The sequence below is a fragment of the Gymnogyps californianus genome, chromosome 5 (assembly GCF_018139145.2).
Source record: "Gymnogyps californianus isolate 813 chromosome 5, ASM1813914v2, whole genome shotgun sequence".
NCBI classification, from domain to species: domain Eukaryota; kingdom Metazoa; phylum Chordata; class Aves; order Accipitriformes; family Cathartidae; genus Gymnogyps; species Gymnogyps californianus.
This window is the reverse complement of record NC_059475.1, coordinates 15,733,098-15,760,765: the sequence shown is the minus strand read 5'-3', so window position 1 is coordinate 15,760,765 and position 27,668 is coordinate 15,733,098. Positions and strand designations below refer to the sequence as shown.

General features: G+C 38.3%; 1 protein-coding gene across 1 annotated transcript; it reads right to left on the bottom strand.

Annotated features, from left to right (window-relative positions):
* On the bottom strand, window positions 1-27,105 carry NUCB2 (nucleobindin 2). The gene is made up of 13 exons (XM_050898207.1): window positions 26,967-27,105; window positions 15,404-15,547; window positions 14,629-14,736; window positions 13,177-13,303; window positions 9,763-9,866; window positions 7,882-8,067; window positions 7,142-7,232; window positions 5,529-5,587; window positions 3,912-4,004; window positions 2,780-2,869; window positions 2,028-2,198; window positions 1,619-1,700; window positions 1-153 (listed from the first exon to the last, which is right to left on the bottom strand). Exons 2-13 carry the CDS (start codon window positions 15,545-15,547, stop codon window positions 41-43), a joined length of 1,368 nt encoding a protein of 455 aa, XP_050754164.1. The 5' UTR covers window positions 26,967-27,105; the 3' UTR covers window positions 1-40.
* Window positions 27,106-27,668: the final 563 nt, after the last annotated feature.

The following is a 27,668-nucleotide window of genomic DNA, read 5'->3' as shown; positions in this document are numbered from 1 at the left end:
CCAAAATAATAAAGATGCTATAAAGTTGAGGCACAAGTGGTTAAGGGTGAACTTGATCAGTTCTAGCAGCTGGTTCTTGGACATGTCCTGGTGGTAAAGGCTGATCACCTCCCGCAGGATGTTTTGGTGCATCTCCAACTTTGGGCTCCCCAGCTGTAAAACAAGAATAAAACCATTTGTAACTTCTCAATTAAATTGGCCCCAAATGTGAAAAGTCTCTGAAGGAAAGTTTCTAGTGTAGGGACAATGAATCAAAGCCTTCTATTTTTTGGTTTCTAAGTGGAATCAAGAATTTTGTCTGTGACTAACAATGAAATCGGATTGAGATTACCTAATACGCTTCATTATAATAATATTTAGAGTTTCCTCTTAGATTACGAGTTGTTTCTGTTTTCTGTGAAATGTTTTTACTTACATAACACATCGGTTTGGAGATTGTTCTTTCTGAAATATATTATGTGTTTATGAAACCTTTAATCCCAATATGGGAAGCTTGGGAGGAAAAAAAAAAAGAACAACTTGCTCCTGTATCTTACTCCTCACTGCATCGACAACACTTAAAACATTCTCCCTTTGCCTACCTTTGAATAATACTAATTTTCATAGTTTCCTGAAGATTTCAGAACTTGCAGCTGCATTTTTGTGATTTTTTTTTTTTTTTTTCTCTTAAATTACCCTTAGTAGCTCCAGTAGCCTACAGATTAGAAATATTGTCTATTTGGATCTCCTTAACTCAGTGAATGAGTAGTGACTAGTTCTGGCTAATATAAGGAATTCTTATGACACCTGATTAAATGACTTTGCAGAAAGTTTTTACAGAAAATAATACCTGTATTAAGAACCGTATCTGCTACAATATTGCCAGTATCAAAAGATGTATTATTAGTCCAACTCCCAGGGCATCTGCTATTACACATGATGTTTTTACTGAAGGTGAGGGGAAGTGAGGCTGTCAGAACTAAGGATCATAAAAAGAAATTACTCACAGGCAGTTTGAAGCAAATGAAAGACAAAATTAAATTGGTACTGAAATTTCATTATTTCTCCTCACAGAACTGAGTGTCTTAGGGATAGAATTTCAGAGTACTCAACAAAGTGAGCTGTAATCACTGAATATAGCATTTAAGGTTTGAAATCCCACTGTTGGCCCTGCAGGAGCAGTTAAGAGCTTCCAGTATTCAAAAGGCTGCCTGGATATAGTCCTTATGTTTGAGATGAATGTCAAGAAGTTCTTGAGCTCTACTGATAAAGTTAGCACATGAACACGGAAGCTAATAAAGCCATATTAGTTTCAACCTTTCTGGAGGGGGAAAAACAGCTAAGTTAGGAAGTATGGGAAAGCGGAGCCCCTTTAAAGCACAAAAGAAACATGGACAATGTGTGGATAAGAAGTGCTAATATATACCTGACCATTTTGTTGCCACCAATGAGCAAATGCAATGATTTATTATGACACTATTTTCTTCTAAGGGTGTTGAAGCAATTGGTCATTCATACTGTCTAAAACTAACTTGTCACGTCACGTTGTACCTAACTGCTGGTAAATTGGCCACAGAGGGTGACCTTTACATTGGAGATCTTATTTTAAAGTTGTGTATCTACACAGACAGACACATACGGGGTTGGAATTTCAGTTCTCCAGCTGGTCCTGCAGGAGGATTTCCTTGCTGTAGTTTCTTTTGTTCCATCTGTTTTACAACCTGGTGAAAAATAAGATACCAAAGTTGAAAAACTTAAATCTGTCAACTTTCTCTGATGTGACATAAATGAACACACTTAAAAGAAATTTTGCAGTCATTATATAAAGTCTTTGTTAACGAGTATACTAGTGAGTTGAGATGCTTGCCTTGTTTGCTATAATCCTGAATACCAGATTATGTTTTGCTGGGGTACCATTAGTTTAGAATTCAGCTGGGACTCATGAGAAATCAAGGTAAAGAATGCTCAAGTCAGGGATTGTCATGAGCTGTTACATATATAAGGATACAGAAAAGGAAAAAAAAAAAATTCTGTTCTCATAAGTGTACCTGCTGAAGCTCTTGTTTCTGAGCCTGAAGCTGGTCATGCTGCCTCTGTAGCTCTTCCTTCTGCTTCTGAAGATCTTCTGCCTTCTTTCTAAGTTCATCTTCCTGCTGAGAAATATGACTTTCAAATTCCTTCAGCTCTTCCTCAGTGAAGAGCTGCTGTTGATCTAGTGTCTGCAAGAAAATACATATAAACGTGAATACTTAGGCAGGAACGCATATATATTTTTATTATCTTCCCACTGAAATTACTATTAGTTGAATTCTACAGTTCACCAAACAATCCTCAGAATTTTCATCAAAATACCCAGACATGACACTGTAAAGGGTTAGTACACTCACTGTAAGAAACACCAAAATAGTAATTTCTCAGCTATTTTCTCAGCAAAATTCTACTACAGATTTAGAGGTAGGAGAAAAAAATTCCTCTTGCTTCCAGCTGAGCTCTTATCTTCCCTTTGAAGTGATTCACAAACAAAATGTCCATTTTCGGTTTGAAAAGCGCGTGGGAAAAGCTCTTCCAGAATCCACAGGGTGGCGCAAGACTGTTTCTGTTTGTGTGTGGACCATAAAGATTACATCTGCATTACATTAGTCTGCTACATTTTGTACATTACATTTAGCTAAGGCGCTTAACCACACACATACCAAAACAGGACTGAAAAAAAGCAAAGGTCAGAGACATGCCATTTGGTTTCCTGGTTAGAGTGATGGTAATAATACAGTATGTTGCACTTGGAACGCATTCTCATTACCTCCCAGCTATCTGGCTCCAAAAATTCTTTTTTCTCTGTAGCTCGCAGGAACTCTTCCAAAGTCACTAGCCGGTCCTTGTTGATGTCAACCTATTTGAAGCAAAAAATTAAACTCAACCTAAAGTACAGGTTTTGGTGGAGCTAATGTTTAATTCTATTATGCAAATATCTTCAAATATAACCATTTCATTTTTAAACTGTCCCATTTTCAAGGGAGTACCTGCAACATCTTCTGAAAACTTCTCTCACAAGCTCATATAGCTTAACAACAATGGAAATAAAAAGTAAATCCTCACATCTTACTTCAAAATCCATTGGCTTTATTGGAAACATTATTTGTGGTCACAGCCCCAACACTAACAATGGCATGCATGATTTTTTCGAGAAAAACGTTTTGTAGCTTTCTGGTAATAATTTTGTAACTGTGAGTCAGAGTAATCTCCACTGTTGTATAGGGAGGTTTTAAAACATCAAAAAAACCCCAACTGAATTGTGTCAGAATCCTTTCAGGGGAAGGGAGGAAATGCTTCCCGTTATGACTAATAGAAGACCAGGCTTGCTCCATTCCTCAAGCTTAAGGAATATAGTTGAATACAGAAAAGATACAAGTGAAAAGCACAGTGGTTCAAAACATCCTCTTCCCTTTCCTCTGTCTCCTGAGCTGAAAACCTATCAGAACTAGTAAAGGTATTCACTGTCATAGGCGATACCTTGAGTTCTGAGCCCCCTTCTGAAGGGACAAAGGTGAGCTACATGAAAGAAGACATTGCTCTACTCCCTCTTCTCACACCTAAATCTTACCCATTTGCCAAGTGCAAAAGCACATTTAGAGTCTTCCCTGTTTGACACAAAATTCACAGGGAATTTCTATTGAAACTCAGTATCTGCAAAAGATGGAGGCTACAGCACAATTCCTTCTCTGGAACTTCTTAAAAACTAGTCAGGAGGCATTTACATCAGAATATGGGGACAGGGCTTGAGAATTGTAGCTTTATGTGAATCCCAGCACAAACAGCATGCAGTGTGACAGGTCATCCCTTTCTGCTGTACTTGGACAACCCTTCATGTTAGGAGGACTGTATTTCTTGAACATAGAAGGAAAACAGCAGCTCTACTGAACATCAGTCCCCACCTCATTCATTACATGTTCTCTCATTCTCAGCCTTTCTTCTTCCATTTCAACCATGTCATCCTCTTCATTTTTGGGATCATAGACTTTTTCTAGCTGAAATTCAAAATTAGCAGATGTTAGTTTGGAAAAAGGGCTGCTTATTCAAATGACAGCATATTTGGAACAGTAGCATGAGATGTTGCTAAAACCATGAGTTCACCATTTATTTTTCCAATAGAGTGAGAGTGTGTGTGTGCAATTCTCTTTTAGCATAGTATTTAAGTAACAAGTGAGCCTTTCATTGCTAAGAATGAAGTTTTCATGTGGTCTGTTGTAATTCAGTGCTGTGGACATTACAGTAAAATTGACCTCGGCATGCACAGTCTGATCCTACTTTTGATTCAAAGCAGGCAGAGTTTTCACGTGGTTTCTGGGACAGGAGAGAGTAGGTTTTTTTACCAGAGCATGCAGCTGACCCTGTAAGCATTCAGGATATCACAAGACAAATTGAATGCTTAATTTAATGGTCCCCTTCTCTTCTTGCACAATGTCTTTCTGGTGAGTTCATGCTTATTTGCTTCTACTTAGCTTTCTTAGTCATTTAGGTTCGCTTGCTTAGCCATAGGTAATTTTAAGGCCCCAGACTATTTGTTTTTAAACTACAAAACTGCAAAATGGTGGGACATATCTGTCAAAAGACTGCCATGTATCTTCGTTGTATTAGAGGGGATTATGGCAAAGTATTGTTAGAAATCTGTATTTGCAAATTTAATTTCTTCAAAAATTTACAGTAGTTTGAATTTATAAGCTTCTATGTACACTGTATAGCACATTTCCTCCCTGACTCATGAAATCTAGAAAAAATTGTAAGACTAGATATTGACAGCCATAGTACTGGATCTTTGCATGGGAAGTTTAGGGGTTTTTTTCTGCTATACCAAAACAGAACCTACTGGAAAAATGAAGACCAAGGCCCTCCGTTTACTCATTGATTCTGCAATTCCCATCACTGTAGAATTTCAGTACATTGCTATCGTTACCCCTCTGGGAAGCAAAGTACTACTAACATTTGTGTTTTCACAGACAATGAACCAAGGCTTAAAGAAACTAAGAGCCTGTCTACTCATCAGATGTACATGTGCTACAAACTAGCTAGATACAAAATATGTGAAATTTCTGTAGCCACTTCCACAACGTGCTGTCTTTGAGCCAATTCGCACAAGCATGACCCTTTTTCTCTAAACAAGTCTTATGACTTTAGATTAGCACTGAATGAGCACAGCTATCCAGCTTCAGAACCTCTACCAGGCTGCATCTAGCCAGAGCAGGAGTGCAGCTCCCTGCTTTGCAATTTATACAGGTATAGCCATCCTGCAGATTAATTATAAAATCTCAAACAAGCCTGTGGCAGAGAAATACATGAGCATTAGATCTCTGGTGTCTGAGTCCTATGCTTCAACTACTTTATTTTCCCTGCTGATATGTTTTTACACTTTTGTAGAAACATTAAGGGTGCACAACACTTGGCATGAATACTTTAATTTGTAGTCCAAAGCCCCCAAATACACTTGGAAATAATACAAACGTCCCTGCAGCCATTAACTGAAACAAGTTAAGTTTCTGAACTTTTGTTTTTACCTCTTTAGTAAATAGGGCTTCTAGTTCTTGCTCATCCAGGAAACCATCATTATTGACATCTACAAAAAGGAGTGTTGAAAATACAAGTTGAATATGTACAGAAAGTAATACACGTAATAGTTCTCTATGAGTTAAGTATCAGCATACACATCTCGTGGATTAAAAACCTCATTTAACAAGATGCTGGTTACATAGGTCGGGTTTTTTGTTCAGGTTTTTATCAGGCATTGGCTGAACTGTATTGACATTTTTGGTTGGCTGGTTGGACAAGCCTGGAGCAATCTCCCTACTTCTTAGATTAGCAAACTGAAATAGGTCACAACAGGATTGCACAGAGTGCAATTGCCAAAAAATATTACTGAGAACAAGTTGTCCCAATTTAACAACTAAATTTGTACATAGATTCAGGAGCAACAAAAATCTGTAGAAAAACTTTGTTAACCAACAGTATGACTCTCCAAAAAAAGTAAAAAATTATATGAAAATCTATATAAATATGCAGCACTTGAGAAGAGATCACTGTAAAATGACTTTTCATGACAAATGCAAAGAGGAGAATACTTGGTAACTAACAATCCATCTTTTATCCTACATTCTGAATATTGTTATACTACCTCTGAAACTGAAAGAGAATGTCTACTTCAAATGAGTATTATTATGCAATATTTTTGTTAAATTGCTTCAAAGTGTTTTTTATATACTAAGCTCTAAAGCAAAAGGTTATTTCAGCTATTTCTGTTTTGGTAAGATTTGCACAAAAAAGCTACCAAAAATTTTCAGAAAATTATCTTTCAAGATCTCTTTCTAGAAAGAAGAAATAAGGTTTAATAACTATAACACATATTTATATATTTTACAAACCATGATAAAAGTTCAGACTCAAGCTAGAACACTTTTCTTCAGTTAAATTATCATCTTTGGGATTAGTCAAATTCTATGTGCTGTTCAACCCTTCATAGCCCAGTGCCAGGCAGGATCTGCTTGAGGGTACTTTATTATGAAGCGTTTAACAATGTCAGAATATAAGGTTACACATGTATATAATCACAATTTAAGCAAAATGTCCATTGAGATGCATCCACATCTCTGCTACTGTTTTGTTTTTTCTAGGTGCACACTGCTCAGAAATATATGCAGGATTGGGGGGCATTTTGGTTTTTGTTTTAAGGGAATCTTGCAACTTCTAAAGATGCTTGGCACTTTTACGACCATTCCAAAGATAAGGGGTGCCTGGCATTTATCTGCAGAGATCATGAGAAAGCAGGTTTTTCCCACACACACCTCTGAGGATTTATTCCTAGTACGCAGTGTGTAAGCAAAGTTATAGCTACAGACAGCCCTCTAAGTACCCATACTTCCCTGAGGAATAACTACTGGTTATTGGCTGTATGATTTTACGAGTAGTTAAACAAAACTGTTTTCAACTTTTAAACCCCATTTAAAACTTTGCAGTAAATTTACAAACAATAACATAAATATTTTCTCCTCTATACCCTTCAGATTCATCCAAATTGCTTGAGGTATAAGACTTCACCCTAGCATAAGACAAACTTGCCCTCAGCAGAAGGTAACAGTCACTTAATTTGTTCAGTAAATTAAACTAAACCTCTTACCGTGTAATTTGAAAAATGTTTTGGGGTCAAATTCATTAGGATCTAGTCCATCTGCTTCTTCCCACACCTCTTTCAGTTGATCTTTGCTTCCCTATAGATTGGTTACAAAGAAAAACTATTCAAAAGATGATTAAGTGTAATTTTTCTGCATTATCTTTGCATTACAGTTTCTCTGAAAGGCTTTATTTTCTGATTAGTCACGTTGCAAATGGAATCAATGGAATTTTCTTTAATTCCCTTTTGGTCAGGTCTAATACTTTCATTAGACAAAAAGGCCCAGGGAAAGAGGGAGTGTCAAGGAAATGTATATTCTGTGGAAAGGAACACCTGTAATAATCAGTCATGGCCACACAGACTCATCTAGAAACAATAGCTGAAGGGAGTTAAATTAGTTTGCCTTTTCTAGAGCAAATGGTGCTGTGACGCAGTTCCTTGCAGGCCAGGCATACCATGAAGGCATCCCCTACAGTTTTGAATACCATTCTGGCTTCTTCCTCATGAGTTTTAGCTTCTTTGTAAATAATAATCCTGCCAGCAAATAGCATACTTGTACAGAAAAAATGGGGGTATATATAATGGGTTTTGTGATGCTCTCAGCATTGTTCCCACACTCTGCTCCCATATCAATGAGAAGAAGCAAATGCTGAGAATAAACAAGATACACCCTTCCCTTTATTAGCTTTTTCTCTCTGGAAAGCAAAGCTTCCACCCAATCATGTAAGAACAGACTGTGGCCTTACAGGATGGTGAACTTTAGGGTGATCTCCATGTTTTTTCTTCATCTCCTCAAATTTTGATTGTTCTCGTTGTCTCTTTTCTTCATCCAGTGTTTTTAAATACTCTCTCCTCTCATGTTCTTTCATCATCTCATATTTCTTAAACTCCTCATGGCGGGTCTTATCATAGTTTTCCAGGTCACTTGTAGCCTAAAAATGTAGATATACGTAGACATATGATTATGCCACACGACTATGTTAACACATACGACGTTAAAGACACTGTATTGTTCAGATCTGTGGGCAAGTTTGGCCATATTGCCATTCTCCTTTTAAACATGAGGTAGACTAGTTGGGGGTTTCCTTTCATGTCACAGTGATGCAGAAACATCTCTTCTCACTTTGTTATTTTCACGGAAATTAATTTGCAAGGGTTCAACCGCTAGACAATTTTTGCAACTACACAGTACTGTAAGAAGGCATCAAGGTGTTCTTTCTCATCAATTAATAATAAATTAACTCAAGTTAAGTCCCATACTAATTAAGTACAGCTTCAAATAGTACCATTAACTCCTTGATTATTTCAGAATAAGAACGTTTGTAGCTTACCCTACAGTTTAATGAAAAAAGTGCCTTCATTAATAATGGGAGTTAGTTTGCAGTAGCTTAATACAGATTAAATAAAAAAACACAATTATATGGAGAGAAAGGGTGAGAGGGGAGAATTTCTAACAAGTACTTGTATAGAGTTGAGAGATATATCATTTTCAGACAGCTCAAGGTATTAAAGGATGTTTTGGTAGTGCTTTTCAAAGTCACATGTTTATACCTGATATAGTCTCTCCATTATTTACATTTTAATTTTCAGATTCACTGTACCTTTTCAAAAACAATTCCAAAGCAAAGACCCCCTAAAATGCCCATTACACTCTGTCAATAACTCAGCTGAGAAATGAGAAGACAAAAAAAAAAAAAAAGAGAAAGAACTGCCCCGTTGAGGATATGCTTCCTCTAGCCAACCAGAATCTTCCCAGAAGTAATGCTCAGAAATGGCAAGAAACTTTACAATATCTATACAAAAAATAATTTTACAGAAAATTGAGATAAAACTTTCCAAGGGTAAAAAAAAATCCACAAAAATTACAGAAAGCTTAAAATATACCTTATCTTTCAATTTATTTTGAAAATATAAAACCTGTCAAATTCTCATGTCAGACGTGCAGTGCTCTCTAATGCATATCTGAGATTAAAGTCTTTTTTTTGCCCTTGGGAAGCGTATTTTTTCCAGCAGCTGGAAAAAGCCATGCCATGCTTAGCTTAACTGCATTCCCTTAATAAACATGCACTGAAACCCGCCCCCACACCTGTGATTGATACTGAATCTGCTAAATAGACACGGAATGCCATGTCCAGCATATGCAATTTCTAATATTGATATCTTAAATTCTACTCTGCTGTGGTTCTGTAGCTTGATGTATACATAATAGATCCCAAAATTCAAATGACTAGTTTAGGGATGATTATTTATGTCATTCTGTAAGACAACTAAATCACTTAGAAATAGAAATCAGAAAATACACTTGGGAAAAATGTACCCCTATCAAAACTGTATTTAATTTAAAGGCTCTCAGAAATGCATATTTTATTCCCAAAGTTGTTTGTACTGGCACATGAATGCAAGTCCTGTTAAGATGCCACCCCCAAATTTATGGGCTCTTTAGCATAATGCACACTGACAACCAGTTTTCAAGTGTGCAATGGAGACAACTGACTTTTCTCTGAACATGAAAATTGCATGTCATTTATAAAAAAGTGGTATATATAAAAGGATTTGCCTTTACCAGAGAAAAAAAGCATAATAATTAATACCAAAAAAACCCATAGTAGTTTATATCTAGCACTCACTGCTTTGATCAACATATCTAAGTCTTTAGGTTCAAACGTGTCAGGATTCTGATGGTTCAGGTGCTCAAACTGTTTAAGGAGAGCCTGATGGTCTATGCCAGTGTCTGAAAGAACAAGGTACAAATGTGAAACATTAAAATAAGTTTGAAATCAAGTAAGATCAGGAAGTTAAAAACTTTCATATGGGAGCTTATGCCTTGTAAGTACCTGAGGCTCCCTAAGGACTGGATAATTTTTTCACTGTTGGAGGAAACTATAGCAACACTTCTTAAAGTTGCTTTTCCTGAAGGAGATTGGCAAACTTGATAGCAATTTGCACTATATTCCTTCTGATGAGTCAGTGTTGCATTGCACACAATAATTTAACATGCACAAATTAAGGCTTGTCTTTCAGCAAGGAAAAGTACAATCAATTTGAGCTTCACAAACTAAGAAAAACATTTTATTTTCTTTTATATAAATGAGATAGTTGAAGTTATGTGCAGTATCAAAGTTAACAACTTGCATCTTTTTCCTGAACTGGGAGAAGTCTGACTCTTCATTGCCCCGTACATATTGCAAATGACTTATTGTACGTACATCTTTGGCCAGATATATGGTGTAAAATTGTATCAAATCAGATAAGCAGATATTCAAATTTCATTTGTGCAAAACAAGAAGTGCAAGACAGTGGAGAGTCAGGTCCTATGTCTAAAAGCTGCAAACATTTCTCTCTTCCTTATGACAGGAATGATACCCAACAGTATCAATACACAATGCACTAACAACGACATACATTTCTACAACAGGCTTTTCTAGCTGTTGCCATGGTTTCTGACTGCTAATGCTAGATAATAATGCTATCTTAAGCAGCACACACTTTGATATGTATAACAATTTTGACAAGCTTTTACTAGATGGCTTAGCAAAGAATATTTTATTTGTTTAAAAACAATTGGAAAACACAATTTTGAACATGTTATTATTTGGCAAACTCTCTGTCTTACACTCAATGCTGCGTTTGTTTTATCATAAAACAGCAAACACTGGCTGGGGCAGATTTCAACCATCACTCCTCCCTGGTGAGACCATAATTTCTGTTGAAATATATGCGCCTTAGCCTATTTTTGAAACATTTTTAGAAGTGTAATAACAGGCTTAAAAAAAACCCAAACCAAACAAATAAAAAAACCCAGCCCCCAAACCCATTTTCCTCCATTTCTTGTATTTATGGAAAAAGACTCATTCTATTTGACAGTATTTACTTGCCACATTACTGTATTATCTGTGACCCAACCCCTAACATTCTTCTGTCCTGTACTGATCAGTCTATAGGATCTTGGTGAAAATGTTTAAAAACACATCTGGATCAGGACTGAATATATGCAGAATATAATCTCAAGTCTGTTTTTCTTTTTAAACCTGATCCATCTGAGAGGGAAGAAACCAGGGGGGGTTGTGTGCTTTTTTTTTTCTTTTTTTAGATCAGGTAGAAGACTAAGATATTTTGTGGTGTTATAGGGAGAAGATCAACAGAACAAATAAAAGGAAATCAAACAGCTCTGCCTGCTGTTACTATAGAATGCTCTTTTGTACATGTTCCAAGATGTTGCCTAGGTGTAAAGATGCAGCTGTATTTTATAGATAATCTGGCCATACTTGTTGTATGTGATGTGAAGTACCCACTGGCAGGGCTGATGATATACTATACAAAATGTTTTCTCACTCCCAATGTTTTCACATCTTAGTAATCATCTGAATATTCTGAACTGGAATAATCTGTTCTTGTTCTTTCCCAAATGTAAGATCTCACACTTATACTGTAACAGATCTGATCTGTTGGGGGGAATTATTTTTCTAAAGCATGCTCTGTTAGTTACTCTTGATTTACGGAAGTAGAGACGGCTAGAAGTAATCAGTCCGTTAAACAATTAAAAAATTTCAAAATACACAAAATTACTATGTACACAATCAGGTATCGTTAGCTGCTGTCAATTAGCTCACTGTGAGTGTCACCATGATGTCACTGGACCGCTTCCCTGCAAGAGGAGCATGAGACCAGGCTCTTGGCAGCTAAAGAGCTGCCTGAGGACGACGAACATGGGGTCTGGCAGGTATGTGAGGCAATGCACTGACTCCTGTGGAGGGGCTACCGCTGGTCTGCACTGTCTAGCTACCAGAGGACTGTACTCTCTGGACTAGAACTTTCATTAAAAGACAGCGAAGGACAGAAAGGTGATCTGACGCCCTCAGCCAACTCTATATTATTATTCATTAATTATACCATGGTAGCACCTAAAGACTTCACTGGAAAGGTACTACACTGTAAATATCTTTTTTCCCTAGTGACATCCCCATAAACACATATTTGTACATGCATACTTCTTCAGTCTACCTGCCACCTCTAAATTCAGCTTAGCCTAGAAGACAGATCCTTATTCTTGGAGTATTTTAAATTGATACATTACCTATTCAATTCAGTGGGATCCCTCCCCATAACTTGCAAAGGTTTTTAATAATAAAATAATCTGCATAGGCAAATTAAGCCCTTTTTATTAGAGCTTCTTTGTGAAAAACAACATTTCAGAAACAAGATCATTCAGTCCATCATTAGGATCTTTGTTTCTGAGCAACTAATTCTCTTCAAAAAGAAACCACTAACAAGAAATTTACAGAATTAGTTCTAAATGCAAACTTCAAAAATTCTGCAGTAGTAAGAAATAAAAAGGGATAGCTCCATTTCCCACACAAACATACAGCAATCAATCATTATAAACCTGTATACTTCACTCATTAAAAGAAATTGCCTGAGTTCGTACGATTTCATTAGCAATTAAGAAAATGCTATGGAGAATTTTTTTCACTCCAAATGTTTTTCTTTATTCAGGAGCTTAAAATTTCCCCCGAAAATAAGAAAAATAATCTTCTAAACTGAAATGTTTAATGTTTGTTATAAATCCGTACAATAACTCTAATTGGTGGAAAGGAAGCTTAAAAAGAGAAAAAGGAAAACTTTTGTCTTAACTGACTAAAAAAAAAAAAAAAATTCATTTTCTACCCTGTAAAGACATGAAGTGTTATGTCATGTTGTATTCTTAAACATAGTCCTACTATGCCACTAGTTCTCAGTGAGTAATCTATAAATTGATGCACTACAAAAATAAAAAAAGAGGTTGAAAAAGGATTAGAAGTATCTGAAAAATCCACTGCCAGAATCAAGTTTAGTTATTTATAAAATACAGATGGCTTTTCTCTTGTCCCCAGTTTCCTATAACGATAGGTCTTTACTGGCCCTAAGCCAGCTCAGAAAGGACACTCACTTTCAGCTTACAGTCATTATTGTTGACAACAAACAAAGCATAAGGGATGGACTTTGGGCACCTCTCCAACACAACCCCATCTGTTAACTCACCTAGTTAAATTTTGTATTCTTACCTTGAACAGAATCCATTTTAGCTTTAATTAACATTCTTAATCTTGCCACTTCTTGTCTTTTTAGTTCATCCAGCCGTGTTCTCACATGGTGGCTTACTAAATCAAGCTCTCTGCTTAGTTTTCCACTCTGTCAAAAAACAAAAGTTATGTATAAAAACTAGAAGAAAGTAGCCTTTAGGATTCCCATTAGACATGAGCTGCAAGACAGCAGGCTAGTGGCAGTCTTTGGCAATACTGTAGCCCACACCTTAAGAATCTCAAAATTTTTCCAAAGAGTAGATTCAAATTTTTTTAAGCCTATGGTTATAGAAACAGAGAGGAATCCTAAAAGCTTTCTGAAAAGAGGATTTCTAAGTATCTTGCTCCTCCAAAGAGCAAAAGTATGACCTTGAAGCAGCAATACCTAATAATGTTTAAGCGACAAATTTCTTGATCAAATGTTCTCAAATTAGTTCAAAAGAACTGTGAGATGCACACAGAGTGCTGTGTTCTTCATCCACTTGAAGATGGCTGTAAGACTTGAGAGAAGTCTTACTTGTAAGACAAGCACAGCAACAGCCACCAATGTGTATTGCAAGAATATTTATCAGGATCTGGAAATGAATAGTAACCTTCAAGGGTTACAGTAGAGGTAGCACAGAAGAAAAAGGAGCCAAAAGCTGCCAATGGCAACATGAGGGATTAAAGGAAATGCAAAAGGCAGGATCTCCTCTTTAAGTCTGTCACTTTAGACTGTTTCCTACCTGTCCCTTGCTGAATTTCTAGCTCATAAAGGGGAATGCAGAACAGCCACCACCTAGAGCCAGGAACTAAAGTAGAAAAGACAAGAATGTGGTGAGGTTTTGGAAAGAGTGCTATGTGGATTGGCACAAAAGAAAGGACAGCAGCGGAGAAAGCCAGAGGTCTATTTTATTCCTATATACACTGACTTTAACTCTAGAACAACTCCTCAGTTTCCCTAAACTTTAAAATCTGACTGTCTTGTAGTTTTCTTCCATGTCATCGTATTCATTTGTGACACAATCTTAATCTCAGAAAGCAGATATACCTCTATGTTCAAAACAGTGTTCCAAATTACTCAGCAGGCAACAGCAAGTGCGAGCTACACTTGCAGCTGTTTTGATGTACATGAAGGTTCAAATAACTGTATGGAGTCTGAAACTGGCTTTTTAGTAGATAGGCAGAAGGCAGAAACTATGCATTCAAGTATACGTTGTTGGGGGTTTTTTAATGCTATGGGATATTCTTTAATGAACAGAAGTTCTGCTGTCCCTTGACTAAAGACAAAGATCTAGTAACAGTTAAATACCTAAGTAAATAAAAATGAGAGGAAATTTAGGCTCACAAAAATTGAGAGGAGTACGCAAAAAGAAAAGGAAGAAAGAATACAACATACATGGCTCATGATTATGGATTTAATTAACCTTAATTTAACTCTTTTTTTGTACCTACCTTTATTTCCTCTATGTCAGCAGTCTGGAGCTTCTCCCTGAAATGTTTATCTGTTTCCAAGACATCTATTACTTGTCTGAGATATTCATCATAATAAAGTCCTGTATCCTTCAAAAAAGGAATGTGAAATTGAGAAAAGAATATACTACCAAACATTTCATTTTGTTTAAATACAATAATTAAACTGAAACTCAAATCTCAGCAACACAGGCATTATACTCTCTTACATATCTTGGTTTTTTCTGATTTGCATCATTGCCCTATAACAACTTATTCTTATGATTCATTTATTTCAGCAACTGACAAGGAAGAGGACAAAAGTGTTTAGGAATCCATGTCATACACAAGCATCTGTCATGTTAATATAGGTTGTGGTTTGGTTTTTTTTTTTCACAACAGTGCAATTCATTTGTTACTGTTCTATTTGAAACGCTGAACTGGAATCACTGAGTGGAATTTCCTAAGCCACCACTCAATCACTTGAAAGAAGTCTCTGTGGAACAGTAAGCAGTTCTGCCTATTGTAAGCTGGGGAATTCCTTCCATGTGCCACCTCACCTTTAGCAGCTCATGGAAAGAAAATAAAAGAGAACAAATTTAAACAGAACCTCACCATAGTAGATGGTAGACTATTTGACAATACTGGCTAATATTAGTTTCCTTCCCGCAAGTAACTCCAGTAAAGAACATCTAAATTTCAGGAAGGGAGTTTGCTATAGCCAGATTACTAAGAATTAGGAAAAAATACTTAATCAGATAAATTTCATTATACTTACTGGATTTTCTACCTTCTCTCCTTCTACGTGGCCTTCTCCTTTGACTTTTGTCTTATCTATGTCTATAGGTACAGCTTCCAAGGCCATTAGGAGACACGTCATCAGCAAAATACACTGTTGGGGCAGGACAGATTGCCACTTCATCTGAAATGAGACCAAGTCACAAAAACTAATATAAATGATGTTATTGTACTGTACTGATTAGAATTTTTTGATGTTCCTACACAGATACCTGTAATAACCCACTTCCCACATGTTCTACTGCTCTCAACGAACACTAAAACGCAAAGAATTAAATACAGCTTTAATTTTTAAAGGCCATTATTACACAAGCAGATTTCCTCAGATTAGTTGTGTGGCAAACCTAAGTCGTACTGCAAATGGTGAGAGGTTTTTAACATGTTGTGGTATTATCAATGGCTCTGCAGAACAGGTGGGAACACCCAATGTTCGTACACTTGTTTAGGATGGCCAAGTCTTGCATAACTAATACTGACGTTCCTACTCTGATCATGTCTTGGCAAACTCCTGAAGATAATCCTGGACACTGAATCAGACCTTAGTGTAGTAATGCCAGTAGTTTTTATGTTTCAGCAATGGAGTAGTTTGCCAAATTTGGAGTCAAGATCCCCTCCAAAATTTATCTGCAGGAAAAATGTTTTACAATTCGTGTTATATCCGTATTTCAAGTTGACAGAGATTCCTGAAAAAAGTGTTCACACCACCTGAAACTGTTGCTGAGTCTGGGGATTTATTAAGCCAGTCTCCCTTAGACTTTCTTTGGTGTCTTTTATGGGGCCAGCTTGCACACAGTTTGATGAGCACCGAGCACGTTGAGAGTTCTTGACCTCTGTCTTCTCCCTCTCTATCAAATTTGGTTGAAAACAGCTCAATTCATTCAGAAACTGATCAGATGGAATACTTAAACAGTACAAGTACAGGAAATCGAGCTAAAAAAGTAATGATGGTAATCCAGAATCTGACAGCAAAGTCAGGCTCTTGAGACAATTCAGCCAATTGAGCCTATGACAGTCCACAGTCTCTGCATATGCTATAAAAAGCTTGAGCAAACTCCAATGTTACGTTAGTAATATAAATCATCTCCTGGAAAGTGAAAGTTGCTAGTCAAATACTGTCTAAAATTAGCTTAGATATGTCGAAGACATAATATTCAAGAAATGGGCAGTCAAATCAAAAGCATACCTGCTACAAGGAGAATTTCTGTACAAGTGCTTTAAATAGTCATGCAAGTAATTCTATCAAAAGTACTTATGTCCACCAGCAGCAAACCTTTATTTTTCTGGGGGGTGGGAGGGACAAACTGTAATTATGGTGTCAGTGCCAGTTTTCCTTACTACATGCTCTGGTACTTGACAGTGAAGCATTACTTCTGCTTGAATTAAGCTGCCCCTTTACTAAGGCAACAAATGTAGATAACAGTAGCTACTTAATATTTAGCATTGTTGACACCCTTTATTCATATAAGTATTATGTAAAAGAAAGCACTCTTATTAAGAACAAAAATGGGAAATGCATACAAGCTGTGCAGAAATATTCCTTCTTTTGTTGGGGATGAGGGAATAGCTGGAGATAAAAATATATCCACCTATCCATCTTTTGGTTCATATGTCAAAGGCTCAAGAATGACACGAATTCTCTGAAACTGTTTCTTCTGAATCACATTTTCAGCAAAAAGAGCCTAAATGGATTCTGCTTAGTTATACCAAATACCTGTTATCAGATGACTAACATCTGATCATTACCAGATGGAATAGAAGGAGCTATTGTTGCTGCCATATTGAGTGTATTAGATTCAATGTCAGCAGTACTGTCAGATCCACAATAGTAAGTCAGATTAGCTTTGCCTAGGTCATTCCTTTAAAACAAGCAAACACACAAACAAAAAAAAAAACCCAAACCCAGACTGATTTGCTGGAACTAGTAAATTAATTTCTATACTTCTACACAAGCTGTTGGCTTGCAGTCACTTTATAGAGCTGATGAATGAGGAGTTAGTTTATTCACTATCACTTTTAAAAATGCCAAAGTTCCAATACTTCAGATGTTTTTAATTACAGAATATTGTCATATAAATGCTGTGCCTAGGTTTGTAATTTCAACAGGATTTAATCACAGGAAATGATAATAACTAACAAATACTAGGTTTTCAAGTCTCCTAATCTTGATGTAGATGCCAAGACTGAATATTTTTGAGTACTAACTGGATGACTTCTATAAACCAAATCACCAAGTTAATGGACTTGCCCAGAAGTTTCCCTTCCTGTCCTCATTCTGGATCTTCAGACCAGGCTAGGTTACTAGGGCAGATCAACAATGCTGCTGGGAAGTCCTGAACTAGAGCTATCAGTTGAGTCTGTATCTGTTAGTGGCACAGCTCATTTTATGTATCAGTGGCATGGATAACATTAATAAGTTAATATATGTTATGCAGGCCATCAGTTCTTTTATCTGGCAGACAACCATCACCCTACTGTCAATTTTTTCTGTCTTGCATGGACAAGATCACCTAATTTGTCCTCTTTTTTTCCAAAAGTAAATTGCCATGTCTGGCATCAGAGTCATTCTCTGAACACTGTTGCCTGTTATTTTATCCTTACCAAGGCATTTTGATATACCTGTCAACATACGAATATCGCTAGATCACCATGTAGGCTTGAATACAACAAATGGAAAGTGGAAATAGCTTAACCTATGCAGCAGGTTGGATAGAAATAGAAAACAGTGTTTCTGTAACAGACTACCTATAATATGACCAGCCCTCATCATCTTTATAATTCAATGTGCTTCCTCAGGAGCATAATGACACCTCTGCTCCATAAGAGCAAAGGACCCTTTAGCCCTGGATCCTGTCTGCAGTGCCGGGTGCTTAGGGAAGGACATGAGAACAGTGTGTCACTTCTAGACTGCCTCAACTGGAGATTTTTGGCCTTTCTTACATTCGGGTTGCACCTTTTCTTTACTTCTATGGATTTGTATTTCGGTATTTTATTCAACTGATTTTTGAACCACAAAAAGTTTGTATCATCTGTAACACCCGATGGCAAGTAGTTCCACAGATAACATGTTGTGTGAACCATCTCTGCTGTGAACCTGTCATCCATTTACCTCATTCAATGATACCCTAAGTTCTTGTATTGGAAGAGATGTAAACAATTTCTTCTTAATTGCCATTTCCATATTATAGCTCTCCAACAGTAATCACACACCAGTCCTCGCTCTTCTAGCCTAAAGAGTGCTAGCTTACCTACTGATTACTTTTACAGAAGCTTTTCCAGACCTTTGATCGTGCTTGTTAGTCTTCCCTGAATCTTTTCCAGTCCTTTAATATCCCATTTGAAATAAAAGAAGCTCGGGAGGCCTAGGCTATGCTACAGATTTTATCAGAGCACTGCTTCTGAACAAGAAAGGTTTACAAATTCTATAGGTAGGACTGAGAATATTTGCAAGGTGGTGGTTCACTTCCAAAGCAGATTGATACACAGTTGTGAGGAAGCCATTGTACTTTCCTTTTCAGATGAAAAATACAGCAAAGAAAGTAAAAGTAAGGCAAACACTTAATTCAGTATCTGTCAGCTAAGTGTATTTAAAAAATGAATAGGGGAGAACTGAACCTCAAAATCTACTCTGAAAGATTCTGGATGAACAGCCTGGGCAATAACTTCTCTAAACACAGAGCATCACAGTCAAAAAAATTTACAGGTAAAACAAAAATCCACCTTGCTGAAATTTTAGCAGGGTATGAATGGGGCAGTCTAGTAAACTGGTAAGTGAAAGGCCATAAGTATGCAATGGATATAAAACAAAACTAATAAAAAGCAAAAGACTTATAAAGTATATCAGTATAATAAACATACTCTCTGTATTTTTAGAAATGTTGTTTTTTTAAAAGGTTATGTATGATTGAAATATCCATTTAAAGAAACTGTAGCTTCTGATGCTAAAAATTTGGAACCCTGATAGATGGATATTTTCCCAACTGAAATATTTCCATATATACAAAATTATAGAAATAAAGGTAATTCAATAATATCATAAGCCACTCTAGTTATGTAAGGTGTGTAAATGGTGTTTTTGAAAATCATATGTGGCTATAATTTGAGCATGCTCATTGCACGTAAGACCAACAGGTCATGGAGTGAGCTGAACCATGGCAGAGAAGCCAGAAACTCAAGTGCTAGCCATAGTTATGGCATTGATTCATTCTTTGCCTACAGCAAGTACTAAAGCCAACACTTTCAAAAATGACACCTGGTCTTTTGATCCATTTTAAAGACATAAATAATGTTTTTTAAGCTGCTGACCCACAATTTCTAGTCACATCAATAATTGTGGAGATGGAGATTGTCAGTTTAGGCCGAAGGGGGACACACTGTTAAATTTTTAAGACTTTTTTTCCTTGCTACTCAGGAAAACTGATACATAAAATGTCTACGCTGAACTGAAACAACTGATGTACAAGCAAACATGTTGGTCTGCCAAACCTCATATGAGGGAGCACTTATCTCCAGCAGATTTGGGATGGGCAACTGGAGTTGTATCATCTTAAACTACCTCTGCAGTAGTCAGCAGAGCTTATCTATCAAAAGCCCTAATCAAATTAAGTGCCACTGGGTCTGCTGACTTTCTGTGGGATTTGTGCTCATGGGCAATTTGGGTTCCCTTGGAAATACCAACCTTTGTAATTACACGCTGTCATACATAATGGGAAAGACTGGATGATATCACAATATGTTCTTCACGTCTATTTGATGCAATAAGCTACTCTGAAAAGAAGGCTATCTACTGCTCATCAGGCAGTCTTGTTTCAGGTTGTGCATAGGGTGTTTTTATTGTAGCCCTTTTGATAAAACAGGCCAAAAAATCCACAAGTACCAGGAAGAATTAAAAGCAGAGAAGACCAAAATGGATAAGCAAAAAATATCTCTGTTGTTGCAGCTGACTTTGTAGACTACTATGCTTAACACATGACTTCCAGTAGTATTTTGAGGAACCCAACAGTTTATACAATCTGTGCTATAACAAGTAAATTAGAAATACATTTATTAGAATAAAAAATAATTACCTAGTGAAGGCAGAGTTACTGTATTTAGGTATCTATTAGTCCAAGACTATACTCATCAAAATTTCCTCAATAAAAGCAGGTAAGACATGCGTCAACCTTTAGACTGTGACAGTCACAAATGAGTCACTGAGCACATTCTATTCTGACACATATTAGAAGACAGAAACTAGGCCCATTGCAAATTCTAACATTAATCAGCTACAAGAAAAAAACTCAGCATGAATCTCAAATTCAGCAACTAGAGGGAAGAGCGACAAGAGGCAGGATTTTCCAGTTTTTGTTCCACTAAACACTTTACTATTATGAGTTCATCCCACTCTCAGCCTGTTACCGGCTACCTTCAACGGTTCCCAACTTTTGAGAAACCCATTCCTGGATGCCCATCCCTTCCCAGGCACTTTATGGTGAATCTATGTGTCTGACGTAGGGATGTGGTTTCTTCTGTAAGGACTAGGAGACACCTAGTCAACAGACAATCACAGTGCTGCAGAAGAGGAGCAATATCAATTTGATCATTGTCATCAGTGGTACATAATGTACAGCATACATCCTCGTGCCCTGCCATGGGTGCGTCGCTTGAGCCTATTATTTATTACTATTCTTCCTTCTGCTATATAGTTTAATAGAAATATAAATTGTCATGAATCTGCTCAGCTGACTGGTTACTTTCTTAAAGACAGATGGATAGAGCTAGTGTTACAATTGTCATCTGGAAATTAAGTGATTTTAGTCAAAGACATGTAGCCCACCTAGATGAAAAGTTAGCACAACTCTCATCTGCTTGTATCAGAAATCAATCTCATCTTTCCTGGAGGGATAAACAAACATTTCTACTTGTAATACATAAAGAGAACTAATCATAAAAGTAGTGCTCTAGAACTGACAAATTCTTTAGTTTATAAACAAAGCCAATATCCTAAGCTTTCAGGGAAAACGAAAAATAAAAACCTCTCTGAGTATAAAGTGTTTTAAAAAAACAGAGCAAGAGCTAAAAGAATGAGACAGTCAGCAGAAAATAGAGCCACCAATGTACTTGCACGAACAGAAAAATACAATTAGAAAAGAAAAGAAGCAGGCTGTCTGCCAGCAACCTTGATCTTGATCCCACTAAAGTTAATCACAAATTCCTATCAACTTCGGTGGAACAGGATCGGACATTTGAATTAGAAAGAGCTATGGGCTTTGAAAGATAAGTACAAAATGCAGCTTCTAAAGTTTGTTCTAGCAACATTAATACAAGCAGCTAAACATGGCATTAGCACACTGTCCTGGTTTCAGCTGGGATAGAGTTAATTCTCTTCCTAGTAGCTGGTACAGTGCTGTGTTTTGGATTTAGTGTGAGAATAATGTTGATAATACACTGATGTTTTAGTTGTTGCTAAGTAGCGCTTATCCTAAGTCAAGGATTTTTCAGTTTCCCATGCTCTGCCAGCAAGCAGGTGTGCCAGAAGCTGGGAGGGAGCACAGCCAGGACAGCTGACCCAACCTAGCCAAAGGGATATTCCATACCATGGAACATCATGCCCAGTATATAAACAGGGGGGAGTTGGCCGGGATGGGTGGATCGCTGCTCTGGCATCGGTCAGCGGGTGGTGAGCAATTGCATTGTGCATCACTGGTTTTTTTTTTCCTCTCCCTCTTCCTTTTTTTTTTTGTTATATTCCTTTTCATTACTATTATTATTATTATATTTCATTATTATTATTGTTAGTATTATATTTTACTTTAGTTATTAAACCATTCTTATCTCAACCCACGAGTTTTACCTTCTTTCCCGATTCTCCTCCCCATCCCACTGGGAGGAGGTGGGGGAGTGAGGGAGCGGCTGCGTGGTGCTTAGCTGCTGGCTGGGGTTAAACCACGACACAAACCGATTTTACACAACTGCTAGGTGTTTATAATATAAACCTGAAAATTTACTTTTCATTAACTTAACTCCTATGGCCCAGAAAACAGCATAGTTCTGGTACTGATGTCTCCATCACCTTCCTAGCAAAGCACAAATATTTTTAAAGAAGTAACACCCAATGTCAAATTTTCTAAAACTGAGATAGGCAAAAACATATAGTGATATCAGTGTATAGTGTGTAGTGTCTGCACATGTAGAAGCTCAGTGGATGATTACAAAGCAAGAGAGCACAACACTGTAAATGTCATATCGCATGTTTGCACTTGCCAAACCCATGTGTACCATGATGGGCAATCTAAACATAAATCTAGACTTATAGAACACACAAATAAGCCTACTTATTCATAAAATTTCATGCACACCTGCTGTATCTGATATGGAAGTAACTAAACCTGTGTGAGATATAGTGCAGACATGCAGGATGATAGCAATATTCTCTATAGTCATGACCGTACTGTGACTTCCTATTTTAATGCTGTACCTTGGAGAAGTGAACAATCTTCATATGTAGTGCTGCATTTAAAAAAACCAGGAAAGAGACAAAATAGATCTACTGATCTTCATCTTTCTAAGAATACTCTAACCTCAGTACTAGAATGGGAATATTACAAATATTATATCTGAACTACGTAAAGTACTCCTTCAGCAGTTTGAGCTAGCCATCTAGAATCTTGAATCTGTTTTCACCTCTCTGAAACAGTGATATACCCGTCCACATATCACAGTTTAAATAGAGAATGTTTAATTCCATGGGTTTTTCCATTTCTTTAAAAATTATTTACAAAGATATAAATTTATTAGCTCATAAAATCTTAAAAAAAATACATTAAATGTTTGAAATTAGGCAGAAACAGATTAGTTTTCTGTCATATTTTCTGTTTGGAAACACCTGAAATATCAGCGTTAGTTCCTACCTGTTCTTTCAGGACTGGCAAAAATTTTGAGAAGCAAGTGCAAAAACCTGTTTCAGCTCAAGATGCTACGGTAAACCTCTGATTGTGGTGAAGATGTCTTTTCACTAGGTCACCAGTCCTCTATATATAGATTTCTCTTCCTCTATATATAGATTGAAGACATGAGCAGAAAACAATGTGAAAAGGGAAATGGCTACAATCTGCAATAGTTTTCCCTTTACGAGTTATCTTTCAAAATACAGAAACACCTGCATACTTTTCTTCCCAAATGAGAATTCATCCTTTTAAAAGTTAATACGTAAGCATAATTTTTTCCCTCTCTCCTCTTTCAGTAAATGTCCCACCCACACAAGTAGCAACAGTTTTCCTTTCATTATCCTTCAGGCATTTTTTCTCTTCTGTCAAAGTTGTCCATTAACCCCATGATTCAGATATTGCTTCTTTTTTCCTAGCCAATATCCAACAGGTTTCAATCTGGACATGCTGTCCTCATCTTTTGTTAGAGTACATCCCACTCAGTTCTCTGCACCAGGAGACATTCCTTATTTTTTTCAAGAAGCATTTTAATACTGTACGTAAATATAGTTTCATATAAAACAGTAGTATTTAAGTACATTAAGGCAGTAGAATCCTTTCTTCTCATCCTGTTTACTTTGCTTAAATTCTTTTCTTTTGACTTGTATTTGTTACGTTTTTCTCACTGCACTTTATCTGCTTCGTTCTCTTTACGGTTAAAAGTTGGCTGATAGAACAGCTTCTTTCTTCAGCTTCTCAGAAAAGACAGCACGCCTCAACTGTGTGTAGCACATCATTTGCTGACAGAACCTTTTTTAAAAAAAGATACACTTCAGCCTTTTATTAAATGAGTCACCCACATGCTAGGGGATACTATATAGTAACACAAACTACGAATGCTCAAGTGGGAAAGAATCAAGTACTATTTACAATGCAACTGTATGTCCAGAAATAAGGATGGCACAGAAACAAAACGTATGGCTGCTGCTGCACAAGCTTAGCTCTGTCATAAGTAAAGTTTGAAAAGAAAACTGTTTTTCTTCTTGTTGCAATGTTAGTGGTTCATTATTTAAAAACCTGTGTGCACACACACAGATACACATACATATTTATAATACTACCTGCCTCCAAGGAACTTCCCCATCATCATTTCAGAAAAATAAATATCAGTGTCTACAAAGCTATCTTATTGACTGAAGAATGCTGAAATATTAGTCTTGTTTTTAAAAGGAACTTGCATGATTTTATCAATTCTTTCCAATAAAGTTGGCTCAAAAAAAAAAAATTTATGAAGCCAATACTCAAGCAAAAACTTGTATTGAATTCAATGCATACTTGATAAAACTCTTATCAACTTCAAAAACGAATTAAAAAAAAAAAATTACCACTACAAATATAGTAGAGGAAGCTATAAGCTCAGTTCCCATACAGAACAGAAGACAACAGCACACCTGGAATCTCACAAATTCATTTTGTATAAATGTGAACAGTAATTTTGTCAGTTCTGGCGTAAAAAGCAGTCTCGTTTCAAATATGCTACTACATGCAACCAAAGTATTTGCTCAACCCTAAGGCGCATTTGTTTAGTCAGTATATCACTAGAAGCATGGGTCGATATTTCTACACCTCTGACATTTGAGTCAATAGAATAATACTTCACATCTTTTATTATCCCAGAGAACTACTGCTCTCCTTTTTCATTATTACAATTTAAGTTATATACATATCACTTGGGGGCAGCTTTTGACAGAAAACCTTTAGCTTTGTTTATATGAACCAAAAGTTTATGTTCAGCAATACTACCATTACTACACAGCCAAGGTATGGAAACTTCTTAGTCTTATTCAAAAATAATCCTTTTTGTCATTCTTGCTTAGTTTTTATTTGCTTAATGGGGTTTTCTGAATATAATTTCACATATCAAATAATGATCTGTCAAGCCGTATTATAGCATCAAGTCACAAGCAAATTTACTTCAGATGCCTACATTAGATACCTTTGCATCCAATAGCTAATGGAATTTTTAAGCAGACTCAATGAGCAATATTAATTTATAATTTTGTTTCCACCTTTTTTTTGTCTATGTTAATTATCTTGGTTAGAAGTGAATGACATTCACATTGTTCTGAATTTTTTAAAGATAGACTTATGTTATTACTTTTTTTATATAATTATCTGTCTTATTCTAAAATAAAATACTGCCACTGTCCAAAAGATTACAGTAGAGAGTAAAAGTGAAAATACATAATCACAATTAGGAGTTACTGTATGTAATGAGGTTAATAATTTGCGGCCCATGGTGGATGTTGTACTGTGACCGTACAAGATCATTGTGTAGCTGACAGTAAGACTGACAGTAAGAGAGATAAGCGGATCTTAAGTGCTCACAGAAATGTGGGCTTCTCCCATAAACCTTTTGTGAGTCTTAAGCAAACGTCAGTAAAGGTTACAGCAAAACCTGGTTTCAAACAATTTTTGAGTGGCTCTTCATCTCCTATGCAGTCTTTAGAGTTGGAATCTTTCCCATGCTGCTCTGTTTAGTTGAGAGGGACAGTCACTTCAGAATTCGGGGTAGAACTGCACCAATACTGAGTCAACTACAGTTCTTTTCTTTAGAGTGGGAGAAAACAAGATGACAAACAAGACCCAAAGCAAACCTCCACCTTGAACTTGATACCACGGTGTACTGGTGCTTCATTGTTGTTACTGTAATTGTCTAATTTTGAAAATGCTGGACCTTATTTCTCCACAGCAAATACTTACAACTCAACAGAAGCTTTTTCTCCTACAGGCTGACTAAAAAGCGTTGCCAAACATGAACTCTTTTGAAAACCATAGCCATGTTCTTCTCAGGGAAAAAAGTTACCTCTCTACAACCATGTTTCAACCTTTTCCTCTTTTGGAATATTTTCTGAGTACAATGGCTAGCCTTACGCTAAAGTATTTTACCTAGCTCCTCCAGTGGTACTATAGTAAGCATAACGCTGAAAAGCTATACCCTTTCTAGTGAAACCAGTCTAGTCTCCTGGACAAAGCAGCCGAAGTTTTTCCTGCGGTTGTGCAATTACCAGCCCGTCAAGATTTTGCTGCTGCTGCTGCTGCCAGGTATGCGTTAATTTCTCCTGGTGCTTTAAAGCTAACCGCTTACGCGTCGATCAGCGGGGCCGCTAAAGTGTTACTTCCTGAAAAGCCATGGACTCCGGCGGACGGCACCCGCGCGTAAAGGCCGGAGGGAGGGAAACCTGGGCAGCCCCCTTCCTGGCGGGCGGCAGGACGCACTCGGCCAAAGTTCAGTTGCTCCCCTCTCCCGCCACCTCCACCCGCCACACGCGAGAAAGCCCCTCGCCAAGCGGGCTGTTCCCGCCCGCCCGGCTCCCGGCACCACCGCGCGCACCGTCTCCCCCCGCATCACCGTTATTTCGTGTTTTCCACTCTGACAGGAGGGAGGGCAGTTAAACCCCCGCGACGGAGAGCGCGCATCCCCCTCCCCCTCCGCGCCGGCCAACAGCTCTCCCTGACAGCAGCTGCCCCGCCGCGAGGCCTCCGCCCCGCTCCGCGCCGGCGGGGCGCCTCCCGCCGGCCCCCTTCGCCGCCGAGGGGGGCACCGCCGCCCCGGGGGCGGCCTGGGACGGGCGATGCTACCTTTCGGTCGCCCTGCGACGGGAGAGGAGCCACTGCTTCTTAAGGGCGAGGTGTCTCCTGCGCGCGGGGATGAAGGGGGCGTCCTCCGGAGGATCTGCGGGGCTCGGCACCGCAGCGAGGCCCGGCGCGGCGCGGTACAGTACGGCGCGGTACGGTACGGTGCGGTACGGCGCGACAGCCCCACAGCACTCCGGCGGCCCCGGCTCTCGTTGCCATGGGGACAGGTCCCGCCCCTCGAAGCGTGGGGATTGGCCGGGACTGACCCCCTCCCGGGCGTCGCGGACGGCTCTGATTGGGCAGCGCCGGACGCCGAGGCGAGATTGCGCGAGAGGCCGGGCCGCCACCACGGCCGCCTGCGCCGAGAAGGTACGTGGCGGTTGCCGCGGGGGCGGGCTGTGGCCGCGCGCTTCTGGCGTCACGGGGGAGGTGGGGACGCGGGCACGTACCTGGGCCGCGCGGGGGGGCCGGGCTGTGGCGCGGCCGGCTGGGGGCTGGGCAGCCGCGAGGGGACCGTTAGTCCGGGGATGGGCCTCCGGGCGGCCCTCGGCCTGTGCCATCGCCGGCACCCTCTGTCGCGGCCGCCCGAGCCCTGCCTCAGCCCCGCGCCAGGCCGTCGGCCCCAGGCCGCTTTGTAACGCGCGTCTCGGTTAGCGGCGGGTGGTCCTGAGGGGAGCCCCGGCCTGCGGTTTCTGCGGTGAGATG